Source organism: Microcaecilia unicolor, chromosome 10 (assembly GCF_901765095.1).
Source record: "Microcaecilia unicolor chromosome 10, aMicUni1.1, whole genome shotgun sequence".
NCBI classification, from domain to species: Eukaryota; Metazoa; Chordata; class Amphibia; order Gymnophiona; family Siphonopidae; genus Microcaecilia; species Microcaecilia unicolor.
In genome coordinates this window covers 147,792,981-147,813,320 of record NC_044040.1, presented here as the reverse complement: position 1 = coordinate 147,813,320, position 20,340 = coordinate 147,792,981, and the positions used below count along the sequence as shown (strand labels likewise).

General features: G+C 42.0%; 1 protein-coding gene across 2 annotated transcripts in view; it reads left to right on the top strand.

The window, feature by feature from the left end:
• The first annotated feature begins 12,501 nt into the window (after positions 1–12,501).
• AMMECR1L (AMMECR1 like) overlaps positions 12,502–20,340 on the top strand; it is a 72,284-nt gene continuing 64,445 nt past the window's right edge. The window contains exons 1-2 of one of the 2 annotated variants that reach the window (XM_030216104.1): positions 12,524–12,549; positions 14,647–14,775. In XM_030216104.1, coding sequence (XP_030071964.1) covers positions 14,703–14,775 — 73 coding nt within the window. In that variant the 5' untranslated portion in view covers positions 12,524–12,549; positions 14,647–14,702. Of the gene's footprint in view, positions 12,550–14,646; positions 14,776–20,340 lie in introns of both variants that reach the window. The other variant, XM_030216105.1, reaches the window with a different exon arrangement.

Genomic DNA, 20,340 nt, shown 5'->3' with positions numbered 1-20,340 from the left:
ATCACGTATAAAATGAGCAGCCCGATGAAATAAGTGCTACACCACTAAGCAACAGAAATTTTCTGTGTGCTCCATGTAGTGGGAATATCTGAGGGTGCTCTTAACAAAATATTATATTGAATTACATCTTATCATATATATCTTGTCGCAGTTTTGGAAAGTTGAATTTGCAATAGGTTTGTTATATCCTGGTTCCAACAGTGTGTTATAACCAACTTATTTACCAGAGATTAGTGGATACTCATTATTGATTCGATTCTTACATTCAGATATAGTCCTTGTCTCCTCCACCGGAAAGCTATTCCATGTGTCCACCCTTTCTGTGAAAAAGTATTTCCATAGATTACTTCTGAGCTTATAACCTCTTAACTTCATTCTATGCCCTCTCATTCCAGAGTTTTCCTTCATTTGAAAAAGGCTCACCTCCTGTACATTAATGCCATGGAAGTTTTTTAATGTGTCTATCATACCCCTCTCTCCTGCCTTTCTTCCAGAGTATATGTATAAGTCATACACTTTATAGCAAAAAAAAAAAAAAAGAATCCCACAAAAAATACCTGAAAGGCCATAACTAAAAAGCCAGTAGAACAATCGAAAACTGAATATATATCTGTCTGCTGAAAAGGAAACTCTTCTTAGTTCTGTAGATGTTTTGCACAGCCGCAAATGGGAGAACATCACAGTATTAAGATAAAGTAACATCTTCAGCTGCTTTTTGAATCGATTGGTGCTATACTGCTCACGTGAGATATATATATATATATATATATATATATATACATACATACATACATACATACAGTGTGTTTTTTCTAGCAAAAAGGTTGCCGGTACTCAAATGCCAGGCCACCTTTCAGGGGTGAGGTGATCACTGAGGGACCCACCCCACAATAGCCAGGCCCCCTGCAACCAGTCACAGAATCTATGGCAAGGCAGAATTGGTGTGTAGAGTCTGAGCTCTTTCATTAAAACTTGGGGACCATGGGTCAATTTTAGCAGACAATGGAAAAGGTGCTGGTACTCAGTACCCCTCAAAAAAAGCCATATATATATATACACATTGTTTTTTTGTCGTCTTTTTGAACTGAAATGTATTGACATGGATTTGGGAAACTAAGAAAAGTTTCCTTTTCAGCAGACGGATATATTCAGTTTTGGATTGGCCTATTGGCTTTTTAGTTTTTGAATTCAATATTTACATTGGGAACTTGTTAATTTAAAAGAAGTAAAAAAAAAAAAACTTATCCTAAAAAAAATAGAAATACAAAAAAATTTTTGAAGGAAATATATGGCTGTCTAATGATGTATAGAGCGTTAAAATTAGTTGCATTTGTCAGTGGTTCTTATTGAGATTGGCTGTGGGATGCAGCCTATACTGAATTCCCCCTATTCTGTACATTTTGAATGGTTTATTAATGTATATTGTTTTCAGTTTCCTTATCAGTTTCCTCTGTTTCTATCTAGTTGCGGAGCCTTTCGGGTATTTTTGTGGGATTGATTCTTTTTTTGCTATTTGTAGGATTATCTTTCCCCTAGGGTTCTTGACCTTGCATTTTTTCAGCATTTAATTAAATCTTAGTTGCCAATTTCTGGACCATTCTTCAAACTTCACTAGATCTCTCCTCATGCTATCCACACCCTTCGGGTTGTCCACCCTATTAGAGTTTGGTATCATCCGCAGATACACATTTAAATGTTTCATATCTCCCTTCTCCAACCTGTCTTCCAAATTATATACATATTTGAGATCTTTAAGGCTTATTTCCATATACTTTATGATGACCAGTGACTATTTTAGTAGCTGCCCTCTAGACTGACTCCATTTTGTTTTATATCTTTTTGAAGGTGTGATCTCCAGACTTTTACATGGTACTCCAAATGAAGTCTCATCAGAGTCTTATATAGAGGTGCTATTGTCTCCTTTCCTTGTTGGCAATTCCTCTCCCTATGCATTCAAACATCACTTTTTCTATTTGGCCACCTTAAGATCATCAAATATGATCACCTCAGGTCCTGCTCTTCTTCTGTACAGTATTTCTATCCTGTACAGCTCCCTTGGGTTTTTGCAGTTTTAAGTGAATTATGCAGCTTTTATTTTTTTTTTGCCAAATTTTAGATCATTCTTCAAAAATTTGCTAGCTACCTCCTCATATTATGCACACCTTTCAGCGTGTCTACACTGTTGCAGGTTTTGGTATCATCTGCAAACAGGCAAACCTTACCATACAGCCCTTCAACAATATCACAACTTTTTTTTTTAAACCTAGTCCAAGGACAACCACTGGTAACACCTTGACCTCTGTAAACACCGTTTACAAATGTCTTCTGTTGCTTTCCACTCAACCAGTTTCTAACCAATTGGACCCATTGCAAGGGTACTCGGTCTATTTATAAGTTTCCTATGGGGAACTGTATCAAAGGCTTAGCTGAAATCTAAGTAAATTGCATGTAATGTTCTTCCTCAGTCCAACTTTGTGGTCACCCAGTCAAAGAAATTAATCAGATTGTTTGACAAGACCTACCTCTAGTAAAACCGTGCTGCCTCAGAAGTTGGAGCATCTTTTTGCAACATTTCCGTTCATGTAGAATAATATTTTAGAAAGGATGTCCAAGCTGGTATGTGGATTAACAAAAAAAACATCAGTGTGGAACACAAGTGTGGAGGAACAGGAGCCGCTACAAATGTAGAAAAACAGTTCTAGTGCAGTAGAGGTTTACAGATGGCTCTTCCAACACAGACCAGGGAGTCAAGAGATCTTCATGCACACAATGCTTATCATCAAAAACTCATCTTGAAGACATGACACAGAGCCGTGTTTCGGCATGACCACCTGCCACAGTAGCATTAGTTTGAGATTGCCTTTGTGTGTTCATATATTGATGTATAGAGTCGCTGTATATCATTATTCACCACATTCATATATCTACAGAGAGGCAGGTGATCATGCTGAAAAATGCTCTGTGTTGAGTCTTCAAGGTGTATATTTGTTAATAAATGACATGTGCATCAAGATCTCTTGAACTCCTTGGTCTATTGGAAGAGGCATCCCTATACCTCTACTCCACGAGAACTGTCAAGCTACTTTGTCACTGGTGACACTTGAACAAGATCTGCTGATGGTGGAACGTGTTCTAAAATGCAGGAAAAATGGATGTCATGTGCTGATCTTGTCCAGACCATCATCTTTGTTATCTCCAGACCATTCCTGATGAGTAGATATGGCCTCCTACCAAGCAGATAGGGAGGTTAAGCACTAAGGAGTGATGTTACCTTATTAGGTAGTGTGCAACTCTGAGCTAACCAGTATTTGTCCCCTCAGCAGATGGTGAGTGAGTACAGCCCTGCTGTATTAATTTTGTCTTTGCTTTGGTGTGTCCCGTTCACTCAAATACAACTCTTAATTTTTGGAAACAGCACATTATATATCTCTGTCTATCTAATATAATAATTTGCTACTGCAACGTTCCAATGTGTCTGCCTGCGCCCATAACCATCTCCTGACGTCACTTTCCCGTAGTAGAAGCCTGCTTGCCTGACGGCAGGAGATGTTAGTATTCGAAGCAGGGAGGAGGGAAGCGTGCGAAGAAAAGAAGAGGAAGCTGGTTTAGCTCTCAACCCTTCCTCCACACACAACACGGGAGCTGGTTTAGCTCTCAGCCCTTCCTCCACACACTATGCGGGAGCTGCTTTACATCTCGCTCGCCACTGAGCCCTTCCTGCACACAACACGGGAGCTACTTCAGCCCTTCTTCCACACACAATGCGGGAGCTGGTTTAGCTCTCAGCCCTTCCTCCACACGCTACGCGGGAGCTGCTTTACCTCTAGCTCGCCACTGAGCCCTTCCTGCACACAGAACGCAGGAGCTACTTTAGCCCTTCCTCCACAACCTGGAACTGGGAGGGAGGGGACGACCCTGGAACTGGGAGGGAGGGGATGACCCTGGAACTGGGAGGTACTGGAAATGGAAGGGAGGGGGTCCTGGAACTCGGAGGGAGGTGCGATGCACATGTAGGGGGAAGGGCAAGGGACAGAGGAGAATTGCTGCACATGAATTGATGGAGGGGGCAGGGCACAGAGGATGTTTGCTGCATATGGATGAATGCAAGAGAGAGAGCATAATTGGTGCACACAGGACACACATTCTGTCTCTCAATCACACACACTCTCTCTCACACACACATACTCCCTCTCCCACACATACTCTCTTCTAACAGTTCCCTTAAAAACATAATTACCATTAGAGGACAACCTTGCTAGCACCCGTTTTATTTCTTTCAGAAACGGGCCTTTTTTACTAGTCTATAATATACACACTCACACAAGATTAAGTGGTTAGGAGAGCATAGCAATTTTGGTACCTAGCTGTGAGGATGCACTCTTGGTCTCACTAGCGTACAGTGCCTGTGGAGTCTGCTGGTTGGAGGTGGGGGGAGTTTTCACTGTTTGTCCCCAGAGAGGAGTTGGTTTCTTGAGCTCTGTGTGGTTCCTGTGATGGTATGGCCGCTTCTTCAGAAAAACTATGCCATTGCTCTGTATGTTCTGCCTGCTAGTTAATTTCCCCCGTCACTGGACTTTACCGGGTTTGTGCTGAGGCAGGCTTGGGCCATGCCACCTCAGAACCTGTGGTTCACTGGTAGAAATTAGGCAGCTGGCAGAGGGTCCCTTGAGCGAGTCATCCACACTACTCAGCACTACTGATGAGATGGTTCAGGCAGGAAACACTGCCATTTTGGGCATGTACTTGGTGGTTCCAGGCTGAGAGGAACAACTGCCCATTCTTATCAGAATGATGTGAGAGGACCTACATCCTTTTCCCTGGAATTATCCTGATGCTACATCAGGCATTTTGCCTCACAGGATATGCCAGTGCCAGCTTCCCTGGAGCCCTCTGGAGTACTGGCACCTGAGGGACCCCAGACTAAAAATCAACATTTGTCTCTTTCGCAGGACACTGATGAGGTAGCCTCTCTAACTTCTGGTTCCCATTTGGAGGTGGATTAGGGCAAAGATTTGTCAGCTCTGGATGATCCTCTGGAGGGGGGATTCAGAGGTACCCTTCAAAGAAGATCCCTTGCTGATGTGCATTTTTTTGCATGTCTGAATTGCCTTGCTTGATTTCAGTTGTATATTCCACAAACTGACAATTTCAAATTGTATTGGGCTCAGCCTCAGGTTTCTTCTTTCCTCTGTGTTCTCTTAATTCTTGTCAGTGTCTCCTGTCTATTTGACATCTCTTCTTTCTCCATGTACATCATCCATCGTCCCGTGTCCCTATCGTCCCTCTGTTTCGGCATCTCCTTTCTCTGTGTCCCTATCTCCATCTCCCCCCCAAACCCACACACACGTTTTAGCATGTCCTTTCGCTGGATCCCTATCTACCCCCCATTATTACAGTTTTTATACTCTTTCATTTTTAGGCTTGCATTTGTATAGTTTTTATACACTCTTTTCATTCTTAGGCCTGTTGCAGTAGAGCAAAAGCCCGTGTCTGTCCATATGCAGACATGAATGTTTACTTTGAAATGCACATACCCAGCTGTACATGTTGTTCTTTGAGTAGGTTAGAATCTGAGTCTGTACCTTACAATGCCTTCCCTGCTGTACTTTCAGTTTATAAAAGGACCAACAACTGTAATACTTGGAAAGCAATTTGACCTGGATTGTGTAGGTGAAGGCAAAATGGCTATATGATAGCATATGAATGAGCTTGCCTGATGTGACTGAAGTGGGAGATGCAATATTTATTAAATGGATGCTGTTCCTCAAAAGGTCAAGCTTCAATAAATTGATTATTCTGTATGATTGGCATAGGTACACAGGAAACCTTCCATTGTCCACCCTTGTCTACCTCCACTTGCTTTCATGAAAGGCTTTAGGTTCAGTCTTTGACCTGAGCAGAGCCCTATGCCACTCTTAACTTCCATTTCTAACAAGACTGCCCTGCGGCACAGAGACTTACTGAAAGTTCTTTCTGTAAGAGCCTTTTTTTTTCTTTTCAGAGCTTGGAGGGAAGAGAAGGTCCAAGGTGCCTGTGTAAACAAGAATTGATCAGTCATCCCTGTTTTTGGCAGGTGGCTATTCCATCCTGCACTAATGATAGTGCTGGAATAGCTACTGCAACGTAAGCATGTGCAAAGGGCCAAAACAAGTAGTACACCACTCACTCTCGCTCACTTCAGTGGGAGGTATTGAGCTTTTGTCAGTTCCCAGCTCATGGACATGCCCATTCCCATTTTTTCTTCAGCTAGTATGTACAGAAATGCAACTTTCAACTTTGTATAAAACCCTCTTCTGCTATGTCTGCTCTTTTGGTTATCTGTCACTAACATACTTCTCTTTTAGGTTCCTTACCAGTGACACTAAGACAGAGGCGATCACACTGTCTTCTCCAGAGTGAACTCTATATATTGCCACTAAAGAGGCTCATTTTCAAAGCACTTAGCCTCCCAAAGTTCCATAGAAACCTATGGAACTTAGCCTCCCAAAGTGCTTTGAAAATATGCCTCTTTGTCTCCTATTGCTCTAACAATTCCTCAGCCAGTGAATAACTTTGTAGCCTACTCCTTTATTGTCTAGGTTGCTTATTAGTCTTCTCTATGCAGCACTATCAAAAACCTTAATGAAGTCTAAATAGGCCATGCTTACTGCACCTGAGTCATCATTTTTATCACATTTATTTATCGATTGCCTCTACATGAAGCTCGTTACTTTATTTAAAAAAAAAAAAAGCCCAAATCAAGTTTCTGTGACTAGCAATTTTCATTCTGAACTCAATGTGGTTAGAGTCCATTCATGACAATCTTAAGCTTTTAGTGTTGTGAGGTACACTCCATTTTGTTCCATAGACTTCTTCATTTAAGCACTTAAGTTTCCCCTCCTTTGTAATCTGGTGGTGTAATTATTTCACCCTGCTTTAGGTCTGTAGCTCGGCTCCCACCCCTTTCTGTAAATATGAATTAAAATTTTCTTCTCATTTTAATTGTTTTTCTTTGTCTTCTATGTCTGTTTTAAATTAAAATTTCTTTCCTATTAATTTATGCCAGAATAGTCCAGACCAGTGGCATTCTGCCTTCCTACCAGCAAGTAGAGACAGAGCAAATCTGCTTGCTTCCTTGCCTTATGCATATTTGCTGGTGCAGCAGCAAAGCTGAGCAGACTTGCTGTCTCAGCAGGGTACTCTCTCAATTCTGGCCATAAGGGATGCTTCTGTACTCATACATTCCTTCCTTGACCATTAACAGGCAGCATACTGCAGAAAATCATAGGGCAAGAAGGTCTGGTGATTCTGATTGCACCAAATTGGCTGTGGTATGAAAATCTGCAGAGGCTGATAGTGGCTGAGCCACCTTGTGACCATCGGTAGTCTCTTCTGTCAGGTAAATATCCAGATGGAAGACTCAGGGCCTGATGCACAAAAATTACCAGGCCACCAACTACCATTTTTTGACTGGTTCCAGCCAATTCAGCAAGCTTGGTATTCAGCAAGCAATGCACAAAGGGGTGCTGCAACCTTTTTAGCGGTGGCAGACAAGAATCCTTTGCCAATGTATTTAAACGAGCAGATAAGCACTTAAATGTGCATTCCAAGTGATGTACAAAAAACAGCACTTACTTTTAACAAGGAAATATTTATGTGAGGTCAGGAGCTTCCAGTAGTTCAGGGCTGGTTAAAGAAATGGTCCCCCCTGACTTGTTATACAAAACCCCAACATTTTGCTGCTGCTTTTTCTTGTCTGCGCCCCACAGCTGCAGCTCTCTCCTTCTCTAGCTGCTGGTTGCATGGAGGCAAGATGGCAGTAACTACTCCAAAAATACCTCTGCTGTGGCTGCCTCTCATCAGAAGGCAACTTTCTTTTTTCTCCTCCGTTGGGCTGGTAAGCAGAAAAAATTATGCGTGCTGGGTGTAGGATGTATACGAGGGCAGATCAGCTGTTCAGGGTGTTCACGTTCCCTTTGGGGCTCCAGCTACCTGCAGTTTTCCCATTTCAAGTAAAATCCTCCGGATGGGCTGGAGCAGGTGACGAGGAGGATCCAAAAACGTTTTGCCCTGATGTGATTCCCGTTTTGAAAAAAAGAAAGTTACACACAGCTTTCATGTGTGTACGGAAGCCGTGGGTAGTACAAACATGCACAGAGCAGCCACTCTCAGCAATTGACTGCTCTTGCATACCCCTGGCCACCTTCTCTACTGAGCTGCACAGTAAAAGTCCATGCAGCTCATTTGCATATGAATTTGTTGTGCATTGCTTGCTATGTTCACCTCTTTGCAAAATTTGTCATGGTGATATTTCTTACCTGTGAAAGCTTGTCCTTCTAAATGGTATGCCAGTTTTTCTGTGTATAGGTGACTGCTGGTTGAATACAATAATTAATTTACTTGAAATGTCTGAATAACGGATTTGTATTTATTCCCTTGTAATTAGACAAATGTGTGGAATAGAGGTTTTGTAGTAACAGACAAAAGTCAATATTGTTTTTCAAGCATGGAAACTGTTTAAATGTATATTATGCAAACAGGGTAGGAATTAAAATTGGTTTCAGGGAGGGCGGGGGGGGGGGAGGGAATGGGGGGTATACTTTAGAAAATTAACGAGCGAGAGCGAAGAGAGCATTGAGATTGCTTAGAGCTGCTTAATGAGATCGCAAGGAGCGCATATATTGTATAAGTGAATAACATGTACCAAATAACTAGACATTGATTATAAGTTAACACTACAGTTTGAATTTTAAGTGTATTGGTCCAGTGTTTGTATTGATATGCTCTGCTTGTTATTAATAAAAAGATTACTCAAGTCAATTCCAAATATGAACTGTAAAGGCCATATAAGAATTAGATTAGTGGAGATGAAAAGCAAGCACTCCAGCTTTAATTCTGAATATTATGTAACAGTAGTAGACATGTTTGTTCCCCCCCACCCCAAAAAAATGCAAAAATAGAACTTTATATAACCTAATGGTTATATACATTTTACACAAAGTGAGGGTACAATGTAATAGAAGTGTACTGAAAATCAGTATTAAAAATTTAACACGTTTGTTTTTACATTCATATTACTTTATTACATCTGAAATAATGTAGACAAATTAATAAGTGTAACAGGGAGGACAGATGGGTAGACTTGCTTTCAGTGCCAGGGTAAGGCGGCTTGAGACAGCACCCAGACTGGAACACAAGTCTTTATCCAAAATCAGCAAAACACAAATAGTGTCTGGTTTACTTTTTGTGAGCTTAAAACACAAACTCTGTGTTAACACACAAATTGTGCTGGCATTTTCCATGGGGCTCCCAGCATTTAACATCTTTATTTTTCCTGTGCCTACATTGAAAAAAAAAGATGACATGTGGGAACTTGCTCCTTTTGGTTTTGTGGATTGCAGTAGTATATTATAAAAATGTACTTGCCTTTTTTAATTACTACTATTTCACAGAGAAGGTATTGAATAATGAGGGAAGGGTTTTCTTCATGCATAACTGTCCCGAGTCAGTCTAAATGTGCCAACATTGGCCAGTTCAGGACACTATTAACCACCAAGTTCATACAAAGTTAATTATGTTCAATGGGAAATAAATCTGTTGGCTCCGGCTGCTTGCTATGTGAAATTTCCATCACTGTTTCATTATTGCTACCAAGTATTACATATTAAGGGCATTTGCTTTAAACTCTGTTTTGTTTATCCAGTCCCTACATGCACATGGGTTTGCTTTTTAAACCCAAAGATGAATCCTAAGGGTGGTGGAACAATTAGGTATAAACTGTGTTGTTTCTGACTTTACTTGTTTTGCACTGCTTTGGGTCCTACTGATCTGTATATTTGCTGTCTAGGATTTTGGAAGATGGAAATGAGAAAATAAAATTAAGTTTTGGATATACTCTGTAGAAACTGTTGTTTACATTTGCAATGTGTGTATGGATGCCTGTTCTGGTGTGTTTAAGTCTATACATATGGCTATGATTTCTGAACATGCAGCATCATTAAAGGACAGGCTTTTAAATAGGTATATATGCTAATCTCAACTTTGTTAAATGTTTCAGACTTATCCATCTATTTGCTCCCATGATATAATTGAATTCTATTATTCTGTTTCACTGTTTTTTTCAAATGTAAGCCACATGAAGACTAACTCAAAACAACTTGTTCCTTACCTGGCCTCTAGTATTACCATATTGAAAAAGCGAACAAACCATACCTCTGTAGTTATGTTCCACTAATAAGTTAAACGAGTAACTGGCTTTCTTGAAAGGATTATATAACCTTTGGGTGCCTGACTAGGAACACAAACATATTTATTTATTCAATATCACAATTCCTCATGTATGGGAGAAGTGGGTGGAAGGAACACTGTCAGGAACTCCAGGAACCAGAGGAAGGGACAAGAAGACTTATTTTATTAATACAGCTTACTAAGGCATTTTATATTTGTTATAAAGCAAACTTGAAGGATGTGTGCCACTGCAATAATTATTTTCCAATACTGTGATGTATGTTGAGAGGTTGACAAGACTCAAGTCTACTACAATAGCAAAGTTTAACGTATGGGATAATGCAACTTAATTTTAAAATGTCAGTGTTTCCAAGGTTTCCATAAGTGTGTATGTAGTTTATGTTGAGGCAGGAAACACCGTTTACTTAGAAATCCATTATCAAGTGCACTCTAAGGCATTATTTAGGAGTATACCAAGCACCCTGCCAAAATGTCAAGTCTGGCTACGCCCCTGGCTAGAAGTATCATTGACTTCCCCGCTGCTCACATAACATCTTCAGCTGGCAGAGCTCAGGCATCCCTGCCACCAAGGTAGTAGTATCTGGGTTTAAAAAAGGTTGGACAAATTCCTGGAGGAAAAGTCCATAGTCTGCTATTGAGTCAGACACAGCGAAGAAACTATTTGCCTTGGGATTGGTAGCATGCAATGTTGCTACTAATTGGGTTTCTGCCAGGTACTTGTGACCTGGCTTGGCCATTGTTTGGAAAACAGGATAATTGGCTAGATGGACCACTGGTCTGACCCAATATGGCTACTCATATTCTAATGCAAGGGGGGGGGGGAGCAGAGAGGGAAAGGAAATTGGGACTTCATATACCGTCTTTCTGAGGTTTTTGCAACTATTCCAAGTGGTTTACATATATTCAGGTACTTATTTTGTACCAGGGGCAATGGAGGGTTAAGTGACTTGCCCAGAGTCAAAAGGAGCTGCAGTGGGAATCGAACTCAGTGCCCCAGGATCAAAGTCCACTGCACTAACCACTAGGCACACGATTGTTCATTGTAATTCCAGTCTACAAAAAGTACCACGCACTGTATAATAATTACCAACTCCTGACCCAGGGGCATAGCCAGAACTCGATGGGAGGGTGGGGGGGGGACACATTTTGGTCCATCTCCTCGCTGCCATCCTCCCACCGCCGCTGGAAGGTACCTTGGCTGGCGGGGGTCTCCAACCCCCGCTAAAGCATTGGGCCCACGCTGGTCTCACATTGTCCAGCACAGAGTCCTGTTTTCAGTGCCGTGCGCTTATTTTAATGAAACTGAGCATATGCAAGCATGCTTAGTTTCATTAAAATGAGCGTGCACGACACTGAAAACAGAACTTAGCGCCAGGCAATGTGAGACCAGTGCAGGACAAATGCCTTAGCTGGCAGGAGTTGGAGACCCCCGCCAGCCAAACCAGGGACTCTGGAACTAATTTGGGGGGGGGGGGGGGCCAGGCCCCCTGTGGCTACGCCACTGCCCTGACATAAACCACTGATGTCTGAATAGGGGATTGTGGTTGTTTAAGAATGTTAATATAAACAAGTACCTATTTTATAAAATAAAATACTGATATACAAGTGCTCCACCCAAACGCAGACCTTAGGCACAGCTACAGGTAAAACTCTTAAAAGTATACTCTCCTGTTGGCATATGTATATTGTACATACATCTATACAATTTTATAAAAGCCATTTCCAGATTTGGAACATGCCTCACAGACAGAAAATGGTTTAGAAAATTATCCAATGCAATAACAGTAAAGCTATGGAGCATAGAAAGGTCTTACATGTACGTATTGTAAGCAGTATAAGTGTAGAAACGTTCAGTATATGTTTAAGTCCATACATGCGACCCGTAAACTCGAATACAATCGGGTTTTTATCCAGGCCCTCTTTACTGGACACACGCAAGGCCTACGGTAAACTTTGGCACGGCTCAGGAGCTTTCTCCTTTGAGACTTCCAAGGTCGGACACGGTCCTGCAAGCACCCTTCCTCCAGACAGCTCCTGGCGGCACTCAATGAGGTCGAAGTCAGCCTGAACTGTATCAAATCCACCTAATAATGCACGTAGCAGCTTCTCCTGCAGCAAAAGCAGAATCCCGCTCCTCTGATGCAACTTCTTTCCTTCTCCAATTACCCGACGCGGACCCCCCCCCCCTGCCCCCTCTGACGCAACTTCCCGTTTCCGGCAGGGTGGAACGCGGCCGAAAGAGAGTACTGTCAGAGGGGGCGGGGCGCCGGAGAAGGAAATCGGCGGGGCCGGTGGCGGGCGACCTCAGGCATGAGTTTGAAGGTAGGATGGAGTGGGGGAGGGGATTTGGAGTTTGAGATTAAGATTGCGGGAGAGGTGCCTGATCGGTGGGGTGGGGGGAGAGACATATTGATTCAGGGAGAGCGGCAGAGATGGCAGACCACAGGGAGAGGAGGGGCCGGTCTGCGAATGCGTGTGAACCGTGAAGAAAAGGGGTGCTTGGCGTGTGAGAGTCAGAGGGCAGGCGAATGCTGTGACTGGGTATCTCAAGAGCACAGGGAAAGAAGGCAGCTGCAACCAGAGGGGGGAGTAGGTTGAGGAGATGGAATATTGATAAAGGGGATGGGAGTGGGGTGCACCAATGAAGGGAGATAAGGAGAAACTGGGTGAGATAGGGTGATGAGAGTATTCTGATATATGAAAGAGTGGTGGAGAAATCAGAAAAGTGATAGGGCGATAAAAGGTTTCATAAAGGGAAACTGGTTGGAGAGAGATATGTGATGATAGAAAAGAAAAGAGTGGAAGACAGGGCAAGAGATGTGAGGAAATGTTGGGATGCCCCATTAAAGAGAGGAGGAGTAAAGAAAAATGCTGAGAGAAAGAGGGAGAGGTGAAGGAGACACCAGAGCAGTAAGGGAGTAGACATACAAGACAATAAAGGAAAGGTGGGGTCAGGACTGGAGACAGAGGCCTGGAGGCCTAACAAAATAGTACAAAACTTGCATCACACACCCTACCGTAACTTGAACTCACAATGTTATTTTAGAAGAAAGAAGATAGGTGCGAGACAGACAATAAAAGCATTGAACTATGTGGCAGACTTCAGTATAGGGCAGTAAGTGAGACAAGTTGTCAGGGGCACCAGGCCTGAGGTGTTAGTGTAGTACCCCCTGATCCTGGGCTAGCATGGGAGCCTCCCTTATGTAATGACAGCAGTGGAGGTAAGTTTTAATGTTGCCCCTGCTATATAGGGATGACCACATCGTTGGATAGGTATTTTCTCTACCCCAGCCATAGTATTAGAGGAAACACCCCTATCACCACTTGAGATGGATGACATTCATTTTCCTCTGTGAAAAATGATACGAAGTCTAAATAGCATTATGTCAGACATTCAGACGTTCAAATATTTGAAAGGTATTAATCCGCAAACGAACCTTTTCCGTAGATGGGAAGGCGGTAGAAATAGAGGACATAAAATGAGATTGAAGGGGGGCAGACTCAAGAAAAATGTCAGGAAGTATTTTTTCACGGAGAGAGTGGTGGATACTTGGAATGCCCTTCCGCGGGAGGCGGTGGAGATGGAAATGGTAACGGAATTCAAAAATGCGTGGGATAAACATAAAGGAATCCTGTTCAGAAGGAATGGATCCTCAGAAACTTAGCTGAGATTGTGTGGCAGAGCCAGTGGTGGGAGGCGGGGCTAGTGCTGGGCAGACTTCTACGGTCTGTGCCCTGAAAATGGCAGATACAAATCAAAGTCAGGTATACACGTAAAGTAGCACATAGGAGTTTATCTTGTTGGGCAGACTGGATGGACCTTACAGGTCTTTCTCTGCCATCATCTACTATGTTATGTGATATTGGAAGGAGGACAGTTTAGAGGACACGTGAGGAAATGTTTCTTTACTGGGAGAGTTGTGGTTTCCTGGAGTCACCAGCCTTCAGAGACTGTAGCTAGAATTCAAACATATTTGGAACGGATGGAGGAAAGTGATAAAGGGAGATCAAAACAGGTCTGTGGTGAGACAGACAACTAAATGGGTGAAAAAGGCCTTCTTGAGTTGTCACTATGAGGCATATTTTCAAAGCACTTAGCCTTCCAAAGTTCCATAGAAACCTATGGAACTTGGGAAGGCTAAGTGCTTTGAAAATATGCCTCTATGTCATTAAGTTAGGAAAGGAAGAATCTGATACTTGTTCATAGACTAGGCTGCTTCTAATCTGGGGAGTCATGGAGACATACAATTAAAACTAGAGAGAAATAAATGGTGCAAAACCTGTGGATTGATGATTCAGATCATATTGGTTGGGAATTAAGAATGTTGCATTTGGTCTATCCAAAGGATGGAAATGTAGAATTGAAGGGCAATAGACTGCAAGGTTCATCTAATCTGCCTATTTTTCTTTCTGTTGCAGACTTTATTGATCTGGCTTTATTCATATTTCTTTGTAACTGGGGATCCTCAGTGCATATGTTAGATGTTTTTTTTTCAATTCTACTAGAGTCTCGATTATCTGATGTAAATGGGACTGACCCATTGTCTGGTAAGTGAAAAACAATGGTAACCCCTTTAAAAAATGCACTGAAAACATACTTTTTGCATAAAGAACATGCATATTTAACACTAATTAGCAATGAAAAAGCAAGGTCTAAGCTCAGAACATCTTTAATGGTTCCATTGCTGCAAAAGCAAGGTCCTGGTCCAAAAATTGTAGTTTCCTTGCATAGAAGCATGGTCTCAAATCAGAATTGGTTCCCTTGCTGAAAAAGTGGGGTCCCAGGTCCAAAACTTACCATAATACTCTACAGTACTGGAAAACTGGAAGAGAAGCTGCGCGCTTCTTAACTGCGAGAGGTGCATGGCGTATCAGCTGCAAAGCATGGTTCCCTTGTAGGGAAGCACGGTCTCAGCTCAAACATGGCTTCCTTGCAGCGTGTAAAGCCAGAAAACAGGAAGAGAAGCTGCGTGCTTTTGAACAATAATGCAATTATGTCACCGGGGGGAGGGGTCTGTTGGATATGCGGTTGGTCAGATGAGCGAACATTAGATAATCGAGACTGTACTGTATTATTTTTGCATCTGCTGAGAGCTGTTCCATGCACCATCCTTTGTGTGAAGCAGTAAATTAGTTATTGCTGAGCCTACCCTGTTTGTGTTTTCACCCTAAAAAATGTTTGTTTTACATGCATTACAGCTTTGAGGTATTTGAATTTGTCTACCTTCCCTATGCTCTTGGGCAGTGGTTCTCAATCCAGTTTTCAGGGCTAACTTGTGCAGTCTGGGTTTCAGAATATCCATAGTGACTTTCTGGGTTTCAGAATATCCATAGTGAATATGCATCTGTTGAATTTGTCTGCACTGTTTCCATTGTATGCAAGTCCTATCACATGTGTATTTATTGTGAATATTTTATTTATTTTATTTCTTGCAAATCTGATTCTTTGCTTCAACAGCTGGCTTTGAGCAAGTTAATAGTATTCAAGCAAGCAAACATATGTACTGAAAAACCTGACTAGTCAGATGGTCTCTGAGAACTGAATTGAGAATTACTTCTGTAGAGTATAAATGGCAATTTCAGAAAGCTGCTATTTACTCAGGGAAAGTGAACATCCTAGCCTGGACATCACATTTCCCATGTTGAGCCCTGATACAAAAATCAGGCTTGCATCACCCTCAATATCCTTCTGTTTGTTGTATATCAGAACTAGAGAATGACCCAGGGATAAAATTTGTCCCCGCCCCATAACTGTGGGTTCTGTCTCCGTCCCCATAGGCCTCGTCTCCATCCCTGCAGGTTCTGTCCCCAACCCATTCCCGTGGGCTCTGTTCTCATCTACAGAAGCCTCGAACACTTACGATTTTATATTTAAATATTTTTATTAAAGTTTAAAAAGGAACAATATGCTGTGCAACTGTTGTGTATCAATTACAAATAGAAAACAATAACAATGAGCAGCTATAATAAACCCTCCCACCACCCTCTACCCTTCCAACCCCAACAATAGCTGACTTCTACTACCCCAAGGAATCCTAATCCACCCTGTTAAAATGTCCAGGGGTACAAAATACAACCTGTTCTATATGCCCTAGAGGGGAGAAATATGCCCTATGAAGCACTGCTATGATTTTTTAATCTGTGGATGAATAAGAAGTCATCAACAATCTCAGGATTCAGTCTAGCTCTCCTGTCTCCACAGTCCCTCCTGCAATAGATGTGTTTTTAGAAGATTTCTGCACCACAAGGCATGACTGCAGTTTTTTACTGGAAATCTTTATTGCCAAATTCTTGACTATTCCTCAAGTATTCTTAGGTTACACCTCAGTTTTTCTTATTTTTAGCCCAGCGGTTTTCCTTTGTTTCCTTTGAACCTCCTGCTCAGTTAGAGCCAGAGCTAAGATCTGGTACCCTATGCCTTCCTTTACATATACCTGGGGAAGTTTTGCCCCTATTTAGTCTTTCATCTCATTGTACCTTGTTTATTAGATTGATAACTCCTCTGCCAGCTTCCTTCCAGAACTCTGCAGTCATAATACTTTTCCTTTTTTCATCATCATGAGATCCCAAATTTGGTCAGGAATGGTCTAAGGTTTGGCAATTAAAATTCAATGCGAAGAAATGCAAAGTGATACACTTAGGGAGTTGAAATCCACGGGAGATGTATGTATTAATTGGTGAGAGTCTGATATGTATGGACGGGGAGAGGGATCTTGGGGTGATAGTATCTAAGGATCTGAAGGCGACGAAACAGTGTGACAAGGCAGTGGCCATAGCTAGAAGGTTGCTAGGCTGTATAGAGAGAGGTGTGACCAGCAGAAGAAAAGAGGTTTTAATGCCCTTGTATAAGTTGTTGGTGAGGCCCCACCTGGAGTATTGTGTTCAGTTTTGGAGCCATATCTTGCTAAGGATGTGAAAAGAATTGAAGCGGTGCAAAGAAAAGCTACGAGAATGGTATGGGATTTGCGTTACAAGACGTATGAGGAGAGACTTGCTGACCTGAACATGTATACCCTGGAGGAAAGGAGAAACAGGGGTGATATGAAACAGACGTTCAAATATTTGAAAGGTATTAATCCGCAAATGAACCTTTTCCATAGATGAGAAGGCGGTAGAACTAGAGGACATGAAATGAGATTGAAGGGGGACAGACTCAAGAAAAATGTCAGGAAGTAGTTTTTCATGGCGAGAGTGGTGGATACTTGGAATGCCCTCCCGCAGGAGGTGGTGGAGATGAAAACGGTAACTGAATTCAAACATGCGTGGGATAAACATAAAGGAATCCTGTTCAGAAGGAATGGATCCTCAGAAGCTTAGCGGGGATTGTGTGGCGGGGCTAGTGCTGGGCAGACGTCTACGGTCTGTGCCCTGAAAATGGCAGATACAAATCAAGGTCAGGTATACACAAAAAGTAGCACATATGAGTTTATCTTGTTGGGCAGACTGGATGGACCGTGCAGGTCTTTTTTCTGCCGTCATCTACTAATAATTATTTCAGGGAAAGACCTTGCAGTTTTTAGTATCAGCTGAAAAATGAGTCTTTCTTAGTAACCCTGTTGCAATGTAACTTAATGAAAAAATTGAACAGAATTGAAACAGAGCTTCTTGGCGATGCACTCTACTGCTGGACCCCCCCACCCTTTTTTTTTTCTTGTGTAAAGTCAGTTTACCATTGTCCTCTGTTGTCTTTCAGCCAATTTCTAGCATCTTTTGCTGCTCTAGAGACCGTTCCTGGACTGAGCAGCTCATGTATGAGCTTCCTTGTAGAACACTGTCTAAAGATTTATTGTAATCAAAGTACATGTTCTTTAGGAAGCTACCTTCAATTTGACCTTAATTCTGTGAAAGATGTTGGATTTGGCTTGGTGAGGGGCCAGAACCTGTGAGTCTAGTCTGACATCTACAGATCCAGTTTGTAAACAGAACAAGAATATAGGATCTATTCTGTGGAAATTTGGTTGAAACTGTTAGGTTTATTGTGAGCTCACTAAGGGCAGAGAACGTACCTGCATATATCATGTAAACTGCTTTGATTGTACCACAGAAAGGCAGTATATCAAGTATTTGGCCCATACCCATTGTTTGGGAGTAGTTATGTTTGTTTTTATCATGTAGTGGGATTGATCATGGTGTAGGACAGGGCTTCTCAGCCCAGTCCTTGGAGCACTCTCAGTCGGTCGGGTATTCAGGACATCCACAATGAATAATCATGACAGAGATTTGCCTCCTTGGTATGCAAATCTATCTCCTGCACATTCATTGGAGATGTCATGAACATCTTACTGGCTGTGTGTACCCTAAGGACTGAGTGTTGGTGATGTGGTTGAGACTGTGGGTTTTCCTTTTAAGGAGATCGACTAGTGTCACATACTTTTGTTTTGTGAAGGAGTGATTGAGGATGTGGGATAATCAAGACTTAGAGAATTGATAAAAACTTGAGATTTACTTTATACAGGGTTGGGGCTGATTGAGGCAGTGGAGCTTCCTTTTCAGATGAGGTAGGGGGTTTCTGTAGGAGGCCATTGCTTTGCAATGCAGTGATAGAAGTTGTGGAATCTGCATTCAGGTGAGTAGGGGCATAATACCCATTTATGGAGGTCAGCTCTACCCCATATTTCTCAAATGCTCAAGTGATGATTTGTATTTTCTGTTGGATTTAAAAGTATGTTGGCAGGAACCTAGATTTAGCTTGTGCACTGAGGTCGATACAGAAAGCAACTGTAGGTTGACCACGGGTTGTACATGCCAAGCAATGCAGAGAGGACTTGGGCATGGGTGTTAACTCGCATGGAAGACACAGCTGCATTAAAATGTATGCCGATGAGCTAATTTAGGTATACTGTGCAATGCAGTGTATGCCGCTCACTTTTGATACTAGTTCAATGCAAGAATTTTTTCTCTTGGGTCCTGGTTGGTGTAGAAGGTTTTGTGATGAGGATATTTTTGTCAGTCGTTCAGATTTAACTGCCAGCTTTGTCTTGTTTTGCAAGCAGAAGGAAGCCCCTTCACGTTTTAAAGGCAGATGGAAAGTAACAAATGTGTGCGTGTGTCAGAACAAAACCGAAAGTGACAGCACACCGGTGCTTTTTCTTCTATGCCTAAATATGAGCCTTGCAAAAATTTTGTGTAAGCGATTTTTGCAAGGCTCATATTTAGGCCGAGAAGAACAAGCGCTGATTTGTGCTGACAGTTTCGGTTTTGTTTGGACATGCGCACAAGAAGCCATTCTTACCACAAAACCTTGCGTACATGCATCCAGCATGCTCCCCCCCCCACATTTGCTACAGGTTTTCTGCACCTAAAGTTTGCATGCCGTTAGTTGCTTGCATACCACAGTATTACGCTCACGGTAGAACCACACATTCAGACATCCGTTCGCAGCTCTACCACAAGCCTTTCTGCATCGGTCCCTCTGTTAAATTGGCCCTCTTTGCTACCTTCTGAAATTAGCAAGTCGCTATCTATAAGCAGGTTGGACATTGTTATACTTTGCTAATAAAATCAAACTTTATTAGCAATGCAGTTTACCACACTATCCCCTAATCACTTACTCACAAGTTCAAAAGAGGCTTTCATAATTGAAATGGACAGTGTGTTTTGGAAATAAGTCTTTCAATTATTTTCCGTTGCTGAATTATCTGAGCACATGTTTAGATCACCACAATGCAAAATCTAGTATACAAGTCCATTGGAGCAGAAAATTCATGGTTCAGTTAAGTGCATTACAGATCATTTGATATACACTTCCCAGATTCAAGAGACCATCAGTTTGTTCGATCCAGACTCATGGACTATGAGATCTTTTATGTTCTCCAGAAAGTAGTAATCTATCGTCTTCCATAAACACCGGGGTGAGTGTTTGAAGTACAGTTGAGGTCTCTGTGTAATGTCTCCAAGGGCAACAGCAGCAATTCCTCCTTCATGGGTTTGAGTCTCTAATTATCTAGCTATACTCCTGTTTATGTACTGTTTTCTACAGAAGCACTGCTATACATACCTTCATGGATTTTGCAGTTATCACTCAGGTAAAATTGTGGCTTCTGCAACCTTTTATTGACTTTGATCCCTAAAGCAGCACAGGGTTGCACAATAGAGGTGCGATTTGCTCTATTA